This window comes from Trachurus japonicus, chromosome 1 (genome assembly GCF_045865225.1).
Source record: "Trachurus japonicus isolate A0001 chromosome 1, Traja_1.0".
NCBI lineage: Eukaryota > Metazoa > Chordata > Actinopteri > Carangiformes > Carangidae > Trachurus > Trachurus japonicus.
The window spans coordinates 16585634-16600792 of record NC_140907.1 but is presented as its reverse complement, the minus strand read 5'-3'; the positions used below and the strand labels follow the sequence as shown (position 1 = coordinate 16600792).

The 15159-nt window shown below is 42.6% G+C and overlaps 2 protein-coding genes across 2 annotated transcripts in view; one reads left to right on the top strand and one right to left on the bottom strand.

Moving 5' to 3' along the window:
• Positions 1-15159, bottom strand: part of kdm4c (lysine (K)-specific demethylase 4C) — an 80988-nt gene that overhangs the window by 21304 nt on the left and 44525 nt on the right. The window lies entirely within an intron of this gene.
• Positions 1-15159, top strand: part of ptprdb (protein tyrosine phosphatase receptor type Db) — a 144337-nt gene that overhangs the window by 119530 nt on the left and 9648 nt on the right. The window contains exons 23-34 of the mRNA XM_085776381.1: positions 253-840; positions 1225-1319; positions 1902-2158; positions 4366-4456; positions 5204-5428; positions 5536-5696; positions 7197-7208; positions 7854-7966; positions 8097-8138; positions 8731-8828; positions 10920-11043; positions 13331-13506. Of these exons, the coding sequence (XP_085632507.1) occupies positions 253-840; positions 1225-1319; positions 1902-2158; positions 4366-4456; positions 5204-5428; positions 5536-5696; positions 7197-7208; positions 7854-7966; positions 8097-8138; positions 8731-8828; positions 10920-11043; positions 13331-13506 (1982 nt within the window). The remainder of the gene's footprint in view (positions 1-252; positions 841-1224; positions 1320-1901; positions 2159-4365; positions 4457-5203; positions 5429-5535; positions 5697-7196; positions 7209-7853; positions 7967-8096; positions 8139-8730; positions 8829-10919; positions 11044-13330; positions 13507-15159) is intronic.

Below are 15159 nucleotides of genomic sequence, written 5' to 3'. Positions count from 1 at the left end.
AGAGCTACAGACGCACACACAAACACACAGAACTCGTATAGATCTTTGAGACAATAGCATCACTAGGGGCCATTAAATCATTAAATTGGTTTGTCTCACTCTGTCACACCTTGCTGTGCCAGTAAGAAGCCACTCACTTGGAGCCATATTAAGCAGATTTTGCCTGAGGTTATAAATAATGTGCACTGCAATTATCCTCTAATTATCTCTGCATCATTTTCTTTTTGCTGCCCTCCCTGTTTCCCTCTCTAGTGCCTGAGAAGCCCAAGCTGATGGTAAGTGCCACTGATGCAGGTACTGCTCTGCTTCAGTGGTATCCACCTCCAAACCCACCTACGCCACTCCTCGGATACCGCCTCACCTTTGGCCGCATCGATGTCCTACCCTTTACGGTGGTGGAGTTCCCCAGCAAAGAGAACCGGTACACCGCCCAGGACATTCACAAAGGAGCTAACTATGTGTTCAGACTCTCTGCCCGTAACAAAATGGGCTACGGAGAGGAGGCGGTAAAGGAGGTGACTACACCGGAGGATGCTCCCAGTGGATACCCAGAAAACATCATCTCTGAGGAGGCCTCTGCCACGTCCCTCCGGCTGGCCTGGAAATCAGTCCCCCTAATTGAGCAAAATGGGAAAATTACAAAGTACTCGGTGCTGTACAAGGATATAAACAGTCGAGGGAACGCCTCAGAAGTTGTGGTGCCCGTTCCAGGTTCAAGTGTGTTGTTGGAAAGTCTGAGTGCCGATACTGTGTATGATGTCAGGGTGTGCGCGTTCACAGCTGTCGGCCTCGGGCCGTACAGCCCCAGTGTCCAGTTTAGGACGCAGCGGCTGGACCAAGGTAGGACTCACACTCAGTTTCTAACAACCCATCTTCATTGCTTAGGATGCAAAACGCGCTTCCTAACAGCACAACTGTGCATATATTGCCCCACATACACATGCACACTCACACACAACATCTGATGACAACATCCTACGTGTCCTTTTTCGTTGTCTTGTCACTGTAGTCTTAGACCCAACGTCCTTTTCCAAAATCAAGGTAAGAGTCTCGAGTGCTGTCCGGTCACACTCACGGTGTGTTTAACAGAGCAGGTAGCTAGCTTGAGACTGGTACTAGACAATGATACACAGGTAAGGCCATTGTGTTTGGTGCAGTGGAGAGATTAAATGAAACTTGGTGAATCATGTTCATGTTTTTTTTTTTGTCTCTTTTGTGTCTTAGTCTTTGCCACCAACTTCAGAGTAAAAGCAGCCATGAAGAACTCTGTCTTGCTGTCCTGGGAAATCCGAGACAAGAACCCCGCCCAGCCCTTCACTGTGAGCACACTTGAACTTTACCATTTGAATGTGGTTAAATATAAATTGGAATTCAAATATCGACCAGGTTGCAAATAGTGTTACAAATAAAGCCAGATTTTAGAAACAAGCCCGATGTTTCTGGTGAGTGGGAATGTGAAATGTTCTACAGTGGTTCGGATGATTTGTAAATAATGATTTTGATCATTTCCAACAATTTGACCCAGTTTTTCGGTGTAAAGCTGCTGTTGATGAAAGTCAGCTCTTCTTGTCTGATAGCTGACACAGTCTCTAGAGACATAACTGGATTATGCTCTTTGAGCTGCTAGAGGGCTTTTAATGTAAAATATATAAAGGATGTGTTTAATTAGCATTAACACCAAACAGCAACAAAAGCAAAGTCTGTGTTAAAGCATAATCAGATAAAACAAGGAAAAGTGAAGTAAAGGACAGTTGTTAATAGAGGCTCAATTAAATGGCTCTCTCTAGACCTAATCAAGTAAATGTACATATATATTCAGTTACAAACAAGAGCAGTATTGTTGTTGTATGTACATAGTACTACATATAATTTTTCAATGATGTGACACACCCGTTGTGCAGATCCTGTATGGAAAAGGACAGTCTGTTGAAGTGGACGGCAAGCAAACTCAGAAACTGATCACAGGCTTGGAGCCGGACACTCAGTACTCCTTTCTACTAACCAACCGGGCTAACAGCGCCGGGGGCCTGCAGCACCGCGTCACCGCCACCACGGCCCCAGACATCCTGAAGACCAAACCTACCGTGGTGGGAAAAACCAACGCAGACGGCATGGTGACCGTGCAGCTACCAACTGTGCAGACCACAGCTAAAGTCAGGTAAAGATGGAGGACAGGGAGAGGGATGTAAGCGAGCATATGAAACAACCGGTTTAGTCTAATGAACAGGTGTGAATCCTGTGATGAATGCAGAATTGGCTCCAGTTAGGTTGTTGTAAAATGAGTTGTTCTGTAGAGCGTGAGAGGTAATTTCACTATTTCCACCCGTTGCTGCTTTTCATTTATTGGTCTATCAGGAGGGATTTCTCTGAGTTGGCAGCAAAGCAATAGTCTGAGAACTCCCACAACAGGCCAAATGAAAGCACAAAGCTGATAATCTTATCTGTTTTTTGTAACCAAGAACAAATATAGACACCAAGAGGAAGCACTCCTTCTTATTCATCCTTGAAGCACAGCCAGAATCACTCCACATGCTACTCACATGTGCTGAGAGCCATTGATCTTGTTATTTGTCAGTCACCTCAACAGGCTTTTAGAGTGTTTTTGATCCCAAACAGCATTTTTCTCTCTTTGGCATAGTCTTTCCCAGCCTAGGTGACCTTGTTCTAGACAGCACCAAAAACTGTTTCTTTTGTTTGTTCGTTTTTTCATTTGATTAGCTTTTTGGACCAACTAATGCAAAATTCCCAGATTTGAGCACTTCAGTTTATTCTTAATTGCTATTTCTGTCACTACTTTCTACTGTACCACACAGCACTGTCAGCACAGTGAAAGCTTAAGTGCCAACATGGAGCTGTAGAGTGAGTCATCCGCTGAGGACACATGGGTGATTTTGGTCTGCGCTCTTGCTGCTTGATGGGTTCTTGAGGTCTGATGACTTCCTTTGAAAATCCCCAATCCTGTGAAATCATTGTCTTTAACATTCAAACGTGGCTACATGTTCCCAAAACAACCACAGTGTTTGAGTGTTTGACGTACAGTGGTGTGTCAGAGCTGTTACTGCTGCATGAGAAGATTGACACCAGTCACGCTACAGCCAGCAGCCTGTTAGCTTAGCACAGTGGTTCCCAGCCTTTTTTGGCTCGTGACCGCATTTTGACTTCACAAATTTCTGGCGATCACGTGCCGTCAATCAAGATGCGCCAGCTCAGATATTTTTATTTGCTGCATTTTAAACTCGATTATGTTCGAGAAAGTTAAAGTATAGAATACAGTTTAAGATTGTATGTGGTGTTATTAATCATAATTTAAAAAAGGATGATGATAAGTTAAAAAAAAAAAAAGATAAGTAATTTATCAGTAAAAGACACTTCAGGCGACCCCATTTGAATTCCTGGCGACCCCACATGGGGTCCCGCGACCCCAAGGTTGAAAAACACTGGTTAAGCACTTGAAACAGCTAGCCTGGCTTTGATTAGCAGCACCTCTTAGCAATTAAACAACTGAGTTAAAGGGACCACGAGGAGTTTCTATTCAGTTATAAAAAAGTCTCACGTTGGATGAATCTCCGCTACCCACACTTGTTAATGGGCCCATTTTCGATAAATATATCGTTCTGTCTCTATCGTTATTTTGTTATTATTAGTGGTGGCGGAAATGCTGGTCGAGCCGACCAGCGTTTCCTTTCGTGGCGAGTCATGAGAATAACGCAACTGAATCGCCGTTTATGGTCAGAACTACGACGGTATGTGAACCTCTTTGAACCTCTGACTTTGATTATTGATGAATGAAAACATGAGTCCGTCTTGCGCCGGTCAAAGAATTTTACGGTGCGCGCGGAGGCTCATAAATGTAGTGTGAAAATGCTTCGCTTTTCCAAAACTCCTCGTTGTCCCTTTAAATTCACCTAACTTAAATATAATTGTTAATTGGTGAACAGATTTAACCTTTTCCACTAGGTAGTCTACTGTATCTGCTTCTCTCCATTTCACAGCAAAATGTCAAGCTAAGCTAACATGTAGGCTGTACATTCTCATACAACGCACAGATATGAGCCCAGTATCCTCTCACCTGATCCTCAGAAAAATGGAAATTAATGGCCAGTAGCTGAAATCAATAAAGCATTTATCTCTTCACACACTCACACAACTGGCAAACCACGCAAGGTGCTGGCCTGGCCATCAGGAGGAACTTACCAAAGGGCCACAGCCACAAACCAGCTGAAATTGGCTTGTTTCCGAAAATGTTGAACTACTGTATTAATTTGACTGTTGGAACACTGAGCTTTCTCCAGGGACTGAGACATCGAGGGTATGTGTTGTCCATGGTATGAAGTCTAAACCCATTGTATATGTGTCACATTTCAGGGGCTACTATGTGGTGGTGGTGCCACTCAAGAAGCAGAGAGGAAAATTCCTGAATCCCTGGGAGGAGCCTGACCAGATGAACCTGGATGAGGTAGGCTGTACAGCAGACAGGAGTCTGACACTAACAGCCAGACAGCAGTCCTAATGAAGATGTTATTCTTTCATAATAGTGACGTTCAGGCAAATGGAGATGATCGGCAGTAAATGTGATAAAGAGTGGATACAGGAAGAGATGAGAACATATAAGTGTAGCGCTGTAATAGGGCTATATAAACAACATTAAGTCACATAAACAAAGATATGTGCTGAGCCTTGTGGCAAGGTTTTCTGCCTCAGTTATATCAGACTGTTTGTATCATATTATGTAAAGGTGACCTGGCCAACCACTGCCGCTTCAGTCCATAACAGATAAGTCTGGCTATGCGGGACTAATCCAAACAATACTTTCACATGCCATTTCCCATCTAATTCCACCCCCTGCCTCTTTCTAAAAACTTCTTCTTCATCCGTACCTCATTATGCTCCTCTGAAAGCACATTGGTGTGTGAGATTAGTTTCAGTAGAGTTTTTATGGTGCCCACTGTCTCACTGGATAAATGTGGTAGCAATTCAGTTGATGATGATGATGATGAAGACATTTGTGTTTAAATGATATTTCACCATAGAGCCCATTTTTCCTACACTGATGAGGCTTTTATTTCCATTTTGCTTTATTACTCATCTTTTATACTCTTTTTCCTGCCTTTGTTCCTGTTCTCTAATTCCTCACTCCTCTTGTCCTTTCCCTTCGCCTCTGTTTATCCTCGTCAAACCTTCCCCTGTTTTCCTTCCCTTTCAGCTTCTAAAAGAGATAAACAGGACGAGTGTCAGTCGTGCCCTTCGCATCCGAAGACAGGCTGGCCAATCAGATCCCAGAGCCTACGTCACTGCTCACTATAAGACCCTCCCCCCTGAGTTCACGCTGGGTGACGGACGAAACTACGGCGATTTCCGCAACCGTCCACTTCAGAACGGACAGGAGTACGTGTTCTTTGTGCTCGCGCTGCTAGACCTCTCAGAGAATGTGAGTAAAAATAGAAACACACACACTCACACACAGTTCATCCATCTGAAAACTATTTAATCTAATTTATGTGTGGAGATAATCAATGAAACCATGTCCTCCTGCAGACCATGTATGCCACTAGCCCTTACTCTGACCCTGTGACCTCACTGGATGTGGATCCCAAGCCAATTGTTGATGAAGAGGAGGGACTGCTGTGGGTGGTGGGGCCTGTGTTGGCTGTCATCTTCATCGTCTGCATCGTCATCGCCATTCTCCTCTTCAAGAGGTAAAAACAGCATGATTATTCCAAGAAATAATAAACAGCTCATTAAATCACTGGGTTGGTGGTAGAAGGAGAAAGGAAATCAACAAGATCTGGTCATAATGTTGTATACGACTCAACCGTGAGTGGTCGGTATGCGAACTTCAGTGTAGTTGAAAACGGCTGGGAAACTACTGTCTTCAATGAAATGTAGCTAAACTGGCTGGAAACGTCGCTAAGCATTGCTAGATGAGGGAGCATGCTAATCAGCATATACATGACGACGACATCGCCTTATATTTGCATTTAGCTGGGTTGAGCTCTTTATCTGTTTGCTTCCCTTCTGCTCTCCATCCTCACATACTGTATTTTAGTACACCTGATGGTTTTTTCCATTAAAATGCTCTCATTTATTTGTTTGTCAGTTGTCAGACAAGGAAAAGGTGACTGAAATCCAGCCCATTAAGATAACATGTTAACCATAAATCACTTCTAAGCCTCGCGGTTTTAACACTGTGACATCGTCTGAAAAATTCACCAAGCACATAATATGTTAAAGACAAAGACTGTGCTGTGAGTTGAGCTATATTTACTTAAATGCTCAGTCAGAGAGAAAGTTAGACAGACGCAGCAGAATACCAGAAGTCAGAAACTGCTGTAAAGACGCCTGCCTATAGATAGACCGTCTTGCCTGAAGCAGCAGTTTTCAGTCACCTTTAACACAACAAGGTCATAAACAACAGCTGAGCAAATCCCAGTTGGTTCATTATGTGTGTTGATTATTTATGACTCATACTTATGCAAGACTTATATTAAGGTATATCTATTTCTTCTCTGCAATGAGACAACAAGACTAACATCTCAATCTGTTACTAATCATGACTGAATTTCTGCTCACAGGTTCGTACTGTATAGAACTGCCACTGTTTGGTGCGAGAGTCTGTGTAATCTGTTTTCAAATCTATTCACAGGGAGAAAAGTTTGCTAACAGAGCAGAAATGGAAAGATAACATTATGGCTCATTAGCATAATTCATGATAATCATCTGGTCTTCTAGCTAGAGCTTTGTTAATGCACAGGATAATTGCTGTGACCAATGTGGCATAGCAAAATTATTAACCTTGATGGTAATAATTTAAAGTTCATAAGCCCTGGAGTATAACCTGTGGTGGTTCTGCAGCCATTAGCGTCTCACTTGTAGCAGAGTTGCACTTTTGTTATATGTTTCCAGCATGTTATTATGTAGGAGATGTCACAGTGCCAGGGGGTGCTGGGCGATAATGTGCAGGCAGTGTTGTGTGAAAACACAGGATGGCGGTTTTTTTTGTCATTCTGATTTATATTAATGGTTCATCCTCACATCTACAGGAAGTGCATGGAAGGAATCTGCATATCTACTTAGTTTTAGTGAGAGGGACACACTGATGAGTTCAGCATTGCTTTAGTGATGTTTTTTGATTGGACACTAATGTTATTCATCCTTGTCTTGTTCTTTTATCTGCCCCTCTGCCTGTTTGGATCCAGCAAACCTGACAGGTAAACAAACACTATCTATTACCATTTCCTCTGTCCTAAAGGGATGTTTTTCTTTGAAAAGCCTTTGCAAAGAATACGTAGATAATAGATCCCAATGGAGTCAGGATTATCCCAGTGTTTCTCCGATGAGGGCATATTAACCTGCAGTGTGAGGGGTGAATTGTACACTACGAGTCATACAATTTAGAAAGGGACGTGGGCATAAAATCACTTTGTAAATATTCAGAATAGGAAACAGTGGCCACTGCACTGCATGAGGTTTTTCATTTCAATTGCTTTAATGTTGCTTCTATCTCCAGAGGAGACTATGAACAAAAGGAGACCCATCATCACACCAGACAATGAGCTGTCCATTAACATATTAAAAGCTGCAACACTAGCAAATCTCTGGTTAGATTTTGAAACAGAAAAAAGTACAGCTATAACCCTGATTGTTCAAAGAATAAATTTAAGTGGCTTGTCTCTGAAGTCAAACACTTACATCACTGTGCCCCATTCATTTCATTATGAATCCCAAATATTGAGGTTAGGCCTAAATTTGCAAATTCCACATTTTTATCAGATCCAGGTTTTTCCATTCACTGACAGGTTCAGTCTATCAGGTGGAGGTGCATGTAAATGTTGTCTGCTGATGTGCTATTCCAGAAAAAGAGCTGAGGCTGAAGGCAGGAAGGGCAGTTTCCCTTGCAGCAAAGCCATGTCCTCTCACCATCCCACTGATCCCGTGGAGCTTCGCAGAATTAACTTCCAGACCCCAGGTAGAGTGGACACTCAAAAACACACAGATAAACACAAACAGACACTGTGTAGCTGGATGATGTGACTTCCTAATTATTAGTCCTGTTTTTGTATGAATAGGATTAACCCTGATGTTGTTTCCCTTTTCAGCCTACCGCGTATCAGTGTACCGTGGTTATCGTCGTTTGTCAAGTTAGTTGGTCTCAGTCCACCATAGATCTTCTTTTCTCTCTGTTATCATTATCTTTCTGTCTTTCTTTCTTTCTTTCTTTCCTTTCTTTCTTTCTTTCTTTCTTTCTTTCTTTCTTTCTTTCTTTCTTCAGTCTTTTTTTCTGTTTTTCTTTCCTTCCCATTTTCATGCCAACTAACCGTCCATCCCAAATAGGATGAAGCTGCTTGAATTGACAACATTTCATCAAAATGCCGCTGGACTACTTCTTTAAAAAACCAAATATGTTTTTTTTTTTTCATGCTAAATTTTTTAACCGCCTGTGTCATAGTCTTTTTTTATCTTCACCAGCAGTGTGCATTTACTCTGAGGACATGTTATTGTGCCTCAGTAACTTTCAGAACACGCACATTGTTCTTTCTGTCTGTCTGCCTAGAGAGAAAATGGTCACTTAACAAAAAAAAAACAACACTTCCATTTGCTTCCTCCACTGACCATGGACAGAACACTAAACAACACATCCTCTGAGAATCCTAACTCTAAACATTTTCCTCCCAAAGAGTTTAGTTGTACGTGTATAGAAATGGGCTCTTTTTCTATTTCTGTGCTCGGCAGGCATGGCAAGTCACCCGCCTGTCCCCATCTCTGAGCTGGCAGATCACATTGAGCGCCTCAAGGCAAACGACAATCTCAAGTTCTCTCAAGAGTACGAGGTAGGAATGCTGATTATCTGTCCCTGAAAATCTTTAACTTAGGAAATTCATCTGCTTTTGATGCAGTCGCACACATTTATCTTTCACTCATCACTTTCTTTTTGGTGCCGTTTCAATTTCAACGGTGGGCGCTGTACATTACGCCTCACATAGCCTGTGCAGTTAAGTTGTGTTTTGATTCGTCTTCATAGAGCGATACAAGATAAAGCACATTTCCCTCTCACTGCTGTCTTGTTGTTATCTATACAAATGTAAGAGAGAGAAATTGAAATTGCAAGCTCAGAGAGAGTTTGCTTACAGCCAGATGGTTATCAATCTTCTGGTAGAGAAAGAGGAGAAGGAAAAGACAGAACAAACTCGCCAAGAGATACAGGAAGCAAGTATTCTGTGTAAAAAAAAAAAAAAAAAGAAAAAAGCTTTATGATTAGTTTTCCTTAACGTGCCGCACAGTTAATGTGGAACTAAAAGAAAATCAGCAGGGTGATAACAATGTGCTTGAGCTTGGTTTGCTGAACTGTAGTTTTCAAAAAAAGAAAAACGCATATAAGTAGAAATGTTTCCCAATATTTCCCTGGCTATGTTGCAAATGGCACTGGCATTGCAATAAGCTCCACAGAGAATTATTAAAGGGGTAAAAATGTTTTCTTTTCCTGGCAAAAAAAAAATCAGTTTAAAGTGACGGCCTCTGGGTGAAGAAGGAGACATAAGGCTCTAATTGGCTACCACAAGAGAGAGACAAATTGTGTGTGACAGAGATACGTATTTCGAAGAAGACAAGGACACATTATGCAAAGAGTATAAAAACAGACCGAGGATGTTTCAGGGAGAAAAGCGTCGGGAGAGAGGGTAAAGGAGGGTGGAAGAGACAGTGAGGGAGAAGCCGTATGTAATTGTGGTGTGAGTTGGAACCGCTCGGTTGAGCCTCGCATTCTCTCTGCATGACTGTGTTCTTTGTTCGGTTCTGAACCCTTAACGAGGAAACGAGAGAGATGGATAGAGGAGGGATGGAGGGAGAGAGAAAGAGGGAGGGAGAGGGGGCCAGAAACGATTGTGGTGTAATAATCAGACACACATGATGTTGGCCAGTGCACAAAAAGCTGCCTCAAACACACACACACACACACGCACGCACTCCTCCAGTACCACCCCTGTCCATTTTTCCCCCAACCAAACCATAATTATGTGTCATAAAATATTCAGAATTGCTAAACTGCTCTGGCTCTCTCCTCTTCGTCCCTCTCCATTGACAGCCTCATAATGACCTCATGTCTGCCTCTCCCAGCTAACAGTAATGGTTACACTGTAATTACCCTCCAGGAACTTAATGTGTTGGTCTAACACAACCATCCTTTCTCCCCCTGAGGAATTTATTGTGCTTTTATCATCTTTCTCTGGTAGCTATTTTTCTGTCAAAAGTGGAAAGTCTCTACCTCTTTGTTGTTTCTAGAAATGGGATATTGGGTTCCAGTATCAATAAAGCTTTGTACATTTTCAATTTGTACTTGTTTTCTTATGTTGGGGTTACGGTACAGCAACACTGGACAATGTCTTTAAGTTCAAATTAATGAGATTGTCCTCTTCTTGCCTTTCTCAATGGCCAATTTCTACATTTAAAGCAGGTTTTAAGATACAACACTAAAGTTAAAAGTGGCCATGTCGACTGTGTATGGTTGATCTTGTTAGACATAGTGGAAACACCACACGTCTTACAACACTACAGAGGTTGCAAAGTGGTTTAAAAAAGACAGTAGTTAGTTTTCGGGTTCTTTTGCAAGTGAATTTTAATAACAGTTTTTGAGCTATAGTAACAAAAAGGGGGGTTTCTTTTCCTTGCTGTAATGAAAATCCCAAGCATGTATGCTGTGGCCATCTTTCAGAACCTAATCCTACTGACACACCACACGCTGGTATGACCGTTTGAAAACCAATAATTACATTTTTGATAGAAACAACATCTCTATAAACGAATCGGTTGACCAAAGCATCTGAAGACTGTCTAAAACGCCCCATAATGAAAGAACTGTAATAATTCTGCATGTCTGTCTGTTTGTATTTGTTCTTTGCTCTGACCTTGACTTGTGTGTCTTGTAGTCCGTCGACCCCGGTCAGCAGTTCACGTGGGAGAACTCCAACTTGGAGGTCAACAAACCAAAGAACCGCTACGCTAACGTCATTGCCTATGATCACTCCAGGGTTATACTCTCCAGCATTGAGGGTAAGACACACAGCCAGCCGGTGTTTGTGCAAGTGTGTGAATGTGTGTGTGTGTATGTATGTGTGTGTTCACTCATGTTTGCACAAGAGTACAGATGTTGAGAATGAGGACATTTTTAGGAAGTGAGACCATTTTAGTGACTTCCTCGCTCCTTTAAAGTGTCATTTGAGGTTTATGACTGGGTCTCAGGGTTAAGGATATGCTAAGGGTTTAGACCGGGCATTTAGTTGTGATGGATGAGGTTGGAGTTAGAGGCTGGGGAGTGTATTGTGTCAGTGAAAGTACATACATGTGAATGTGTGTGTGTGAGAGAAAACTGCTGTCCATGACAAATGAGATATTAATAGTCCGTATGGATGTATTTTACTGCCAGTTCCCATACAACACATATGAAATGCTGTGCCTGCATCAGATTGCACCATAAAAATTGTCATTACAGGATTCAAACAAACTGCTGTCTCAACCCTCTGTGGCACCTCATCATAAAACTAATACAGTCATTTGTCCGTTTGAATATACATCCAAATAAATTAGGCTAATGCTTTATTTATAGCCTGGTTGCTAATATATTTTCATGGTGTGCCCATTTCCTTGGATTTCATCTTTTTGAACGGTCTAAAAAAATGAGATGAAAAAAAATAGTCTCAGTTCTCTTCTCAGTGTGCGTTTTGAAGCGCACTCACCCACCTCGGCTGGGAAAGACCTGAGGCAGAGAAACTGGCAGCTCCAATGTGGAGAGAGGGAGGCAGTGGGAGGCCAAGCCCAAACAGATGAGCCTTATCTGGGCAGAGCATGTGTGAGCAGCCCTTCCACCCCCGCCTGTCCTGGAGCCCTGGCTGTCTGTCTTTCTTTCAGCTTAGAAAACACATATACTCTTGAGCATGTCCAAACACACACACACACACACACACACACACACACTCATACACTCTACTAAAGATTTAAAATACATGCCCAGGATGCACACAAGCACAGATATGCACTTTTGCTCCCAGTCTCCTCCACACATTCATGAACACACACTTTCGGCCAAGCCAGTAAAGCCACAGATGACTGGAAGTGTGTGTGTTTTATCTGCGCAGCGCCTCTGCTTGCAATGAAGTTGTAGCACATCAAAGCCTTTAGCCAAGCTGTCTTTTAAAGACTGAGGTTGACAAACATGTGTTCAAAGCTCTTCTTACCATCTGTCCCCATCCCATTTAAAGTAAGTTGTACGAACACCCCTCACTCCTCTGTCATTTCGATTTGTGTGTGTGTGTGTGTGTGTGTGTGTGTGTGTGTCAGTCAGTAGTGTGTGCGCAATGATGGCCTGGGGTTTTATGACTGTAAGGAACTGTGTTGTGCCCATAAAATAAAATACTAGAAGGAAATCAGCTGCAGGGGTTTCTTGCTGTTGGGATTCTACTGTTTGCTCATTGACTTCCATCTTTTCAAATGTAAACTGTGATCAGACGACTCAAAAGGAGTTTTGTGTCCCACTTTGGCAGAATCGGGTCACGGCTAAATGTACGCGTACAGATCTGTGTGTATGTCTGTGTGTGTACATTGGTGTTTTGGTGTATGTGTGCATGTTTGAGCTGTGACTCAGTGATTTTTCGGATTATGGTATTAGGCCCCAGATGAGCAGGACTGATCCTAAATCAAACACACACAGACGGTGTCTCACATCACACACACACACACACACACACACACACACAAACACACATACACACACACACAATCCCTTCCAGGACAAGCAGTGTCAGCCGAGTCTTACACAGAGACCGCCTTACAGTCATATTGCCATTCAAAGCGACACATCCAGAGTATACTCAGATTAGGCCCATGATCGTCTTAGCATGTATTATAAAACAAGACGGCTGAACAATCCAACACCAAAGGACGCTTGGTCCTGTGAAAACATTAATCTCCCTGCCATGACCTCAGATGATCCACACTCTTTATTACTGGGACATAAACCTGCTTTCATGGTAAAAGACTTTAAATAATCCATATAGATTATTTCACCATGAATGAGAATAAGAGTCAGGTTCATCTGCAAAGAAATTACTTGGACAAAGAGTGTTTCCGTGTGAGAGAGTGCAGAGACTTTGAACCTCTAATGCCATCCATCACACACATGATGCAGGGGAGCAGACATGAAATGGGCGACTTTCCCCCCACGTGCTCTCCCACTCACTTCAGCCCATCACAATTCATTCTCCTCCTCACTTCGCACACACTTTCTCTCCCCGTCTTTTTCCCCACCGCGCTCCGTAACCTTCGATCTCCCCTTGTTTTGCAGGTGTCCCAGGCAGTGACTACATCAACGCTAACTATATTGATGGCTACCGCCGTCAGAACGCCTATATCGCCACTCAGGGTTCCCTCCCTGAGACCTTCGGGGACTTCTGGAGGATGGTGTGGGAGCAGCACACAGCCAATATTATCATGATGACCAAACTGGAGGAGAAGTCACGGGTAAGAAAGAAGTGGGGGGGGACAGGATGAGATGAGTGTGTGGGACGCAGGGTAGGACAGCAACATGTCAACATCAGGATAGAGTTGTGAATGATATCACAAAAACACGATATGGTAAAGAAGACTAGGTTAGGTCGGTGTACGCTGAATACACAGTGATGACGAATATTAATGTTTTGATTACAGAGAATTAAGCTGTTTTCAGAAGAACAGCAGTGTTTTCAACTGGATGTTCCTTTGACAGCACATAAAGGTGAACAAAGTAAAAGAGTGTGTAGTGGTATAAAAGGGTATGGTGGAATATAATGGAAAGAGCCGACTCTAAGTGGAGTATTGTGGCATGAGGAAGACAGGAGAGGCTGTTTAAGAGTTAGGAATGAGGTGAGTGGGACAGAATCGATATTGAAGGTTACAGCACAGTGAAGTGAGAGGATGAGCCGAGGCAGACTGGGATATGGTTGGTTTGACAGCAGTGGAGAGGCACAGGGCAGACCAGGGCAGGGGAAAGGTGTTCTTTTTTTAGGACATGGAAGGACAGTAGAGTCCAGATGGATTCAAGAGAACAAAATGCAGAGGGAGAGGACAGAAGAGGAAGGAAATCAACCTTTAAAAAAGCAGCCAATACATAATGATAATGACCAAACTAAAAGTGTGTAAGTGAGGGCAGGGTGAGGATGTACGAGAGTGCAAGGTGTCGCGGTGTTGACAAGAGCTGGAGAAAGTGAAATACAATAAAGCAGAATGGTGAGCAAGACCCGGGGGATTACAAATGCTGCTAAATTGGGTGGGGGAGGGGGTAAGGTAATAAATTACAAAATCATTTGGCTTCAAGGCATTTTGGTGTTGCTAAAGAATATGTACTTGAGTAAAAATCCGATGTAATGAGAATGTCATGTTGGAATATAATGAACAAGAATGGCTTGAGGTATGAATCATGGCTAAGTGTTATCCAATTATGTCCAGAGCCCTGTTCAGAAAATGATCCTTTCCTCTCATCTGTGCTTCTTTTTCCTATTAACCTGTGCCTTGTGTTAAAACTCTGTTTCCTTTTCAACTTATTCCAACTGTCTCTGTTGTGTCTGTTTGACCCTCAGATGCCCTCTTATTTCTTCTCTAAGGCAAGACCTCTCTTTCTCTCCTTTGCTAATCCCTTTTAAAAATGCAACCTCACCTCACATGGTTTCCTCCTTACCTTTTTTCTCTATTCAGTGCCTTTTTTTTCTTTTGCCCCCTCCCTCCTCCATGTTTTTTCCCCTCTCTCTGCAATAGCCAGAGCATTGAGTGAGAATGCTGAATTGTTTTCAACTCACCACAAGGCACTTATAGTTAACTAGAAACGGGTTTTATTGTAACCACTGCAGTTCAGACAGAGTGCACATTAGTGTCTACAGTTTGCATGATCACACCCACAGCTGTTTTTCTCTATTCCTGTCTTGTGGCTCTGCAGAACAGGACGTAGCCATCAAAGTGTCTTTTTTTTAACACCCTGGCTACATGATCATGAGGGGTTTTATGACGTTTTTTGTTTTTTGCTGGAGGACTACATGGTTGTAAGCCATAGGCTGCTACTGTCTCATGAACATGATACCTCTTAAGTTTTTGGAAGCTTGCTTTAGATTCTCTGTATTCAACAAAGTAGTTACAACATTATGC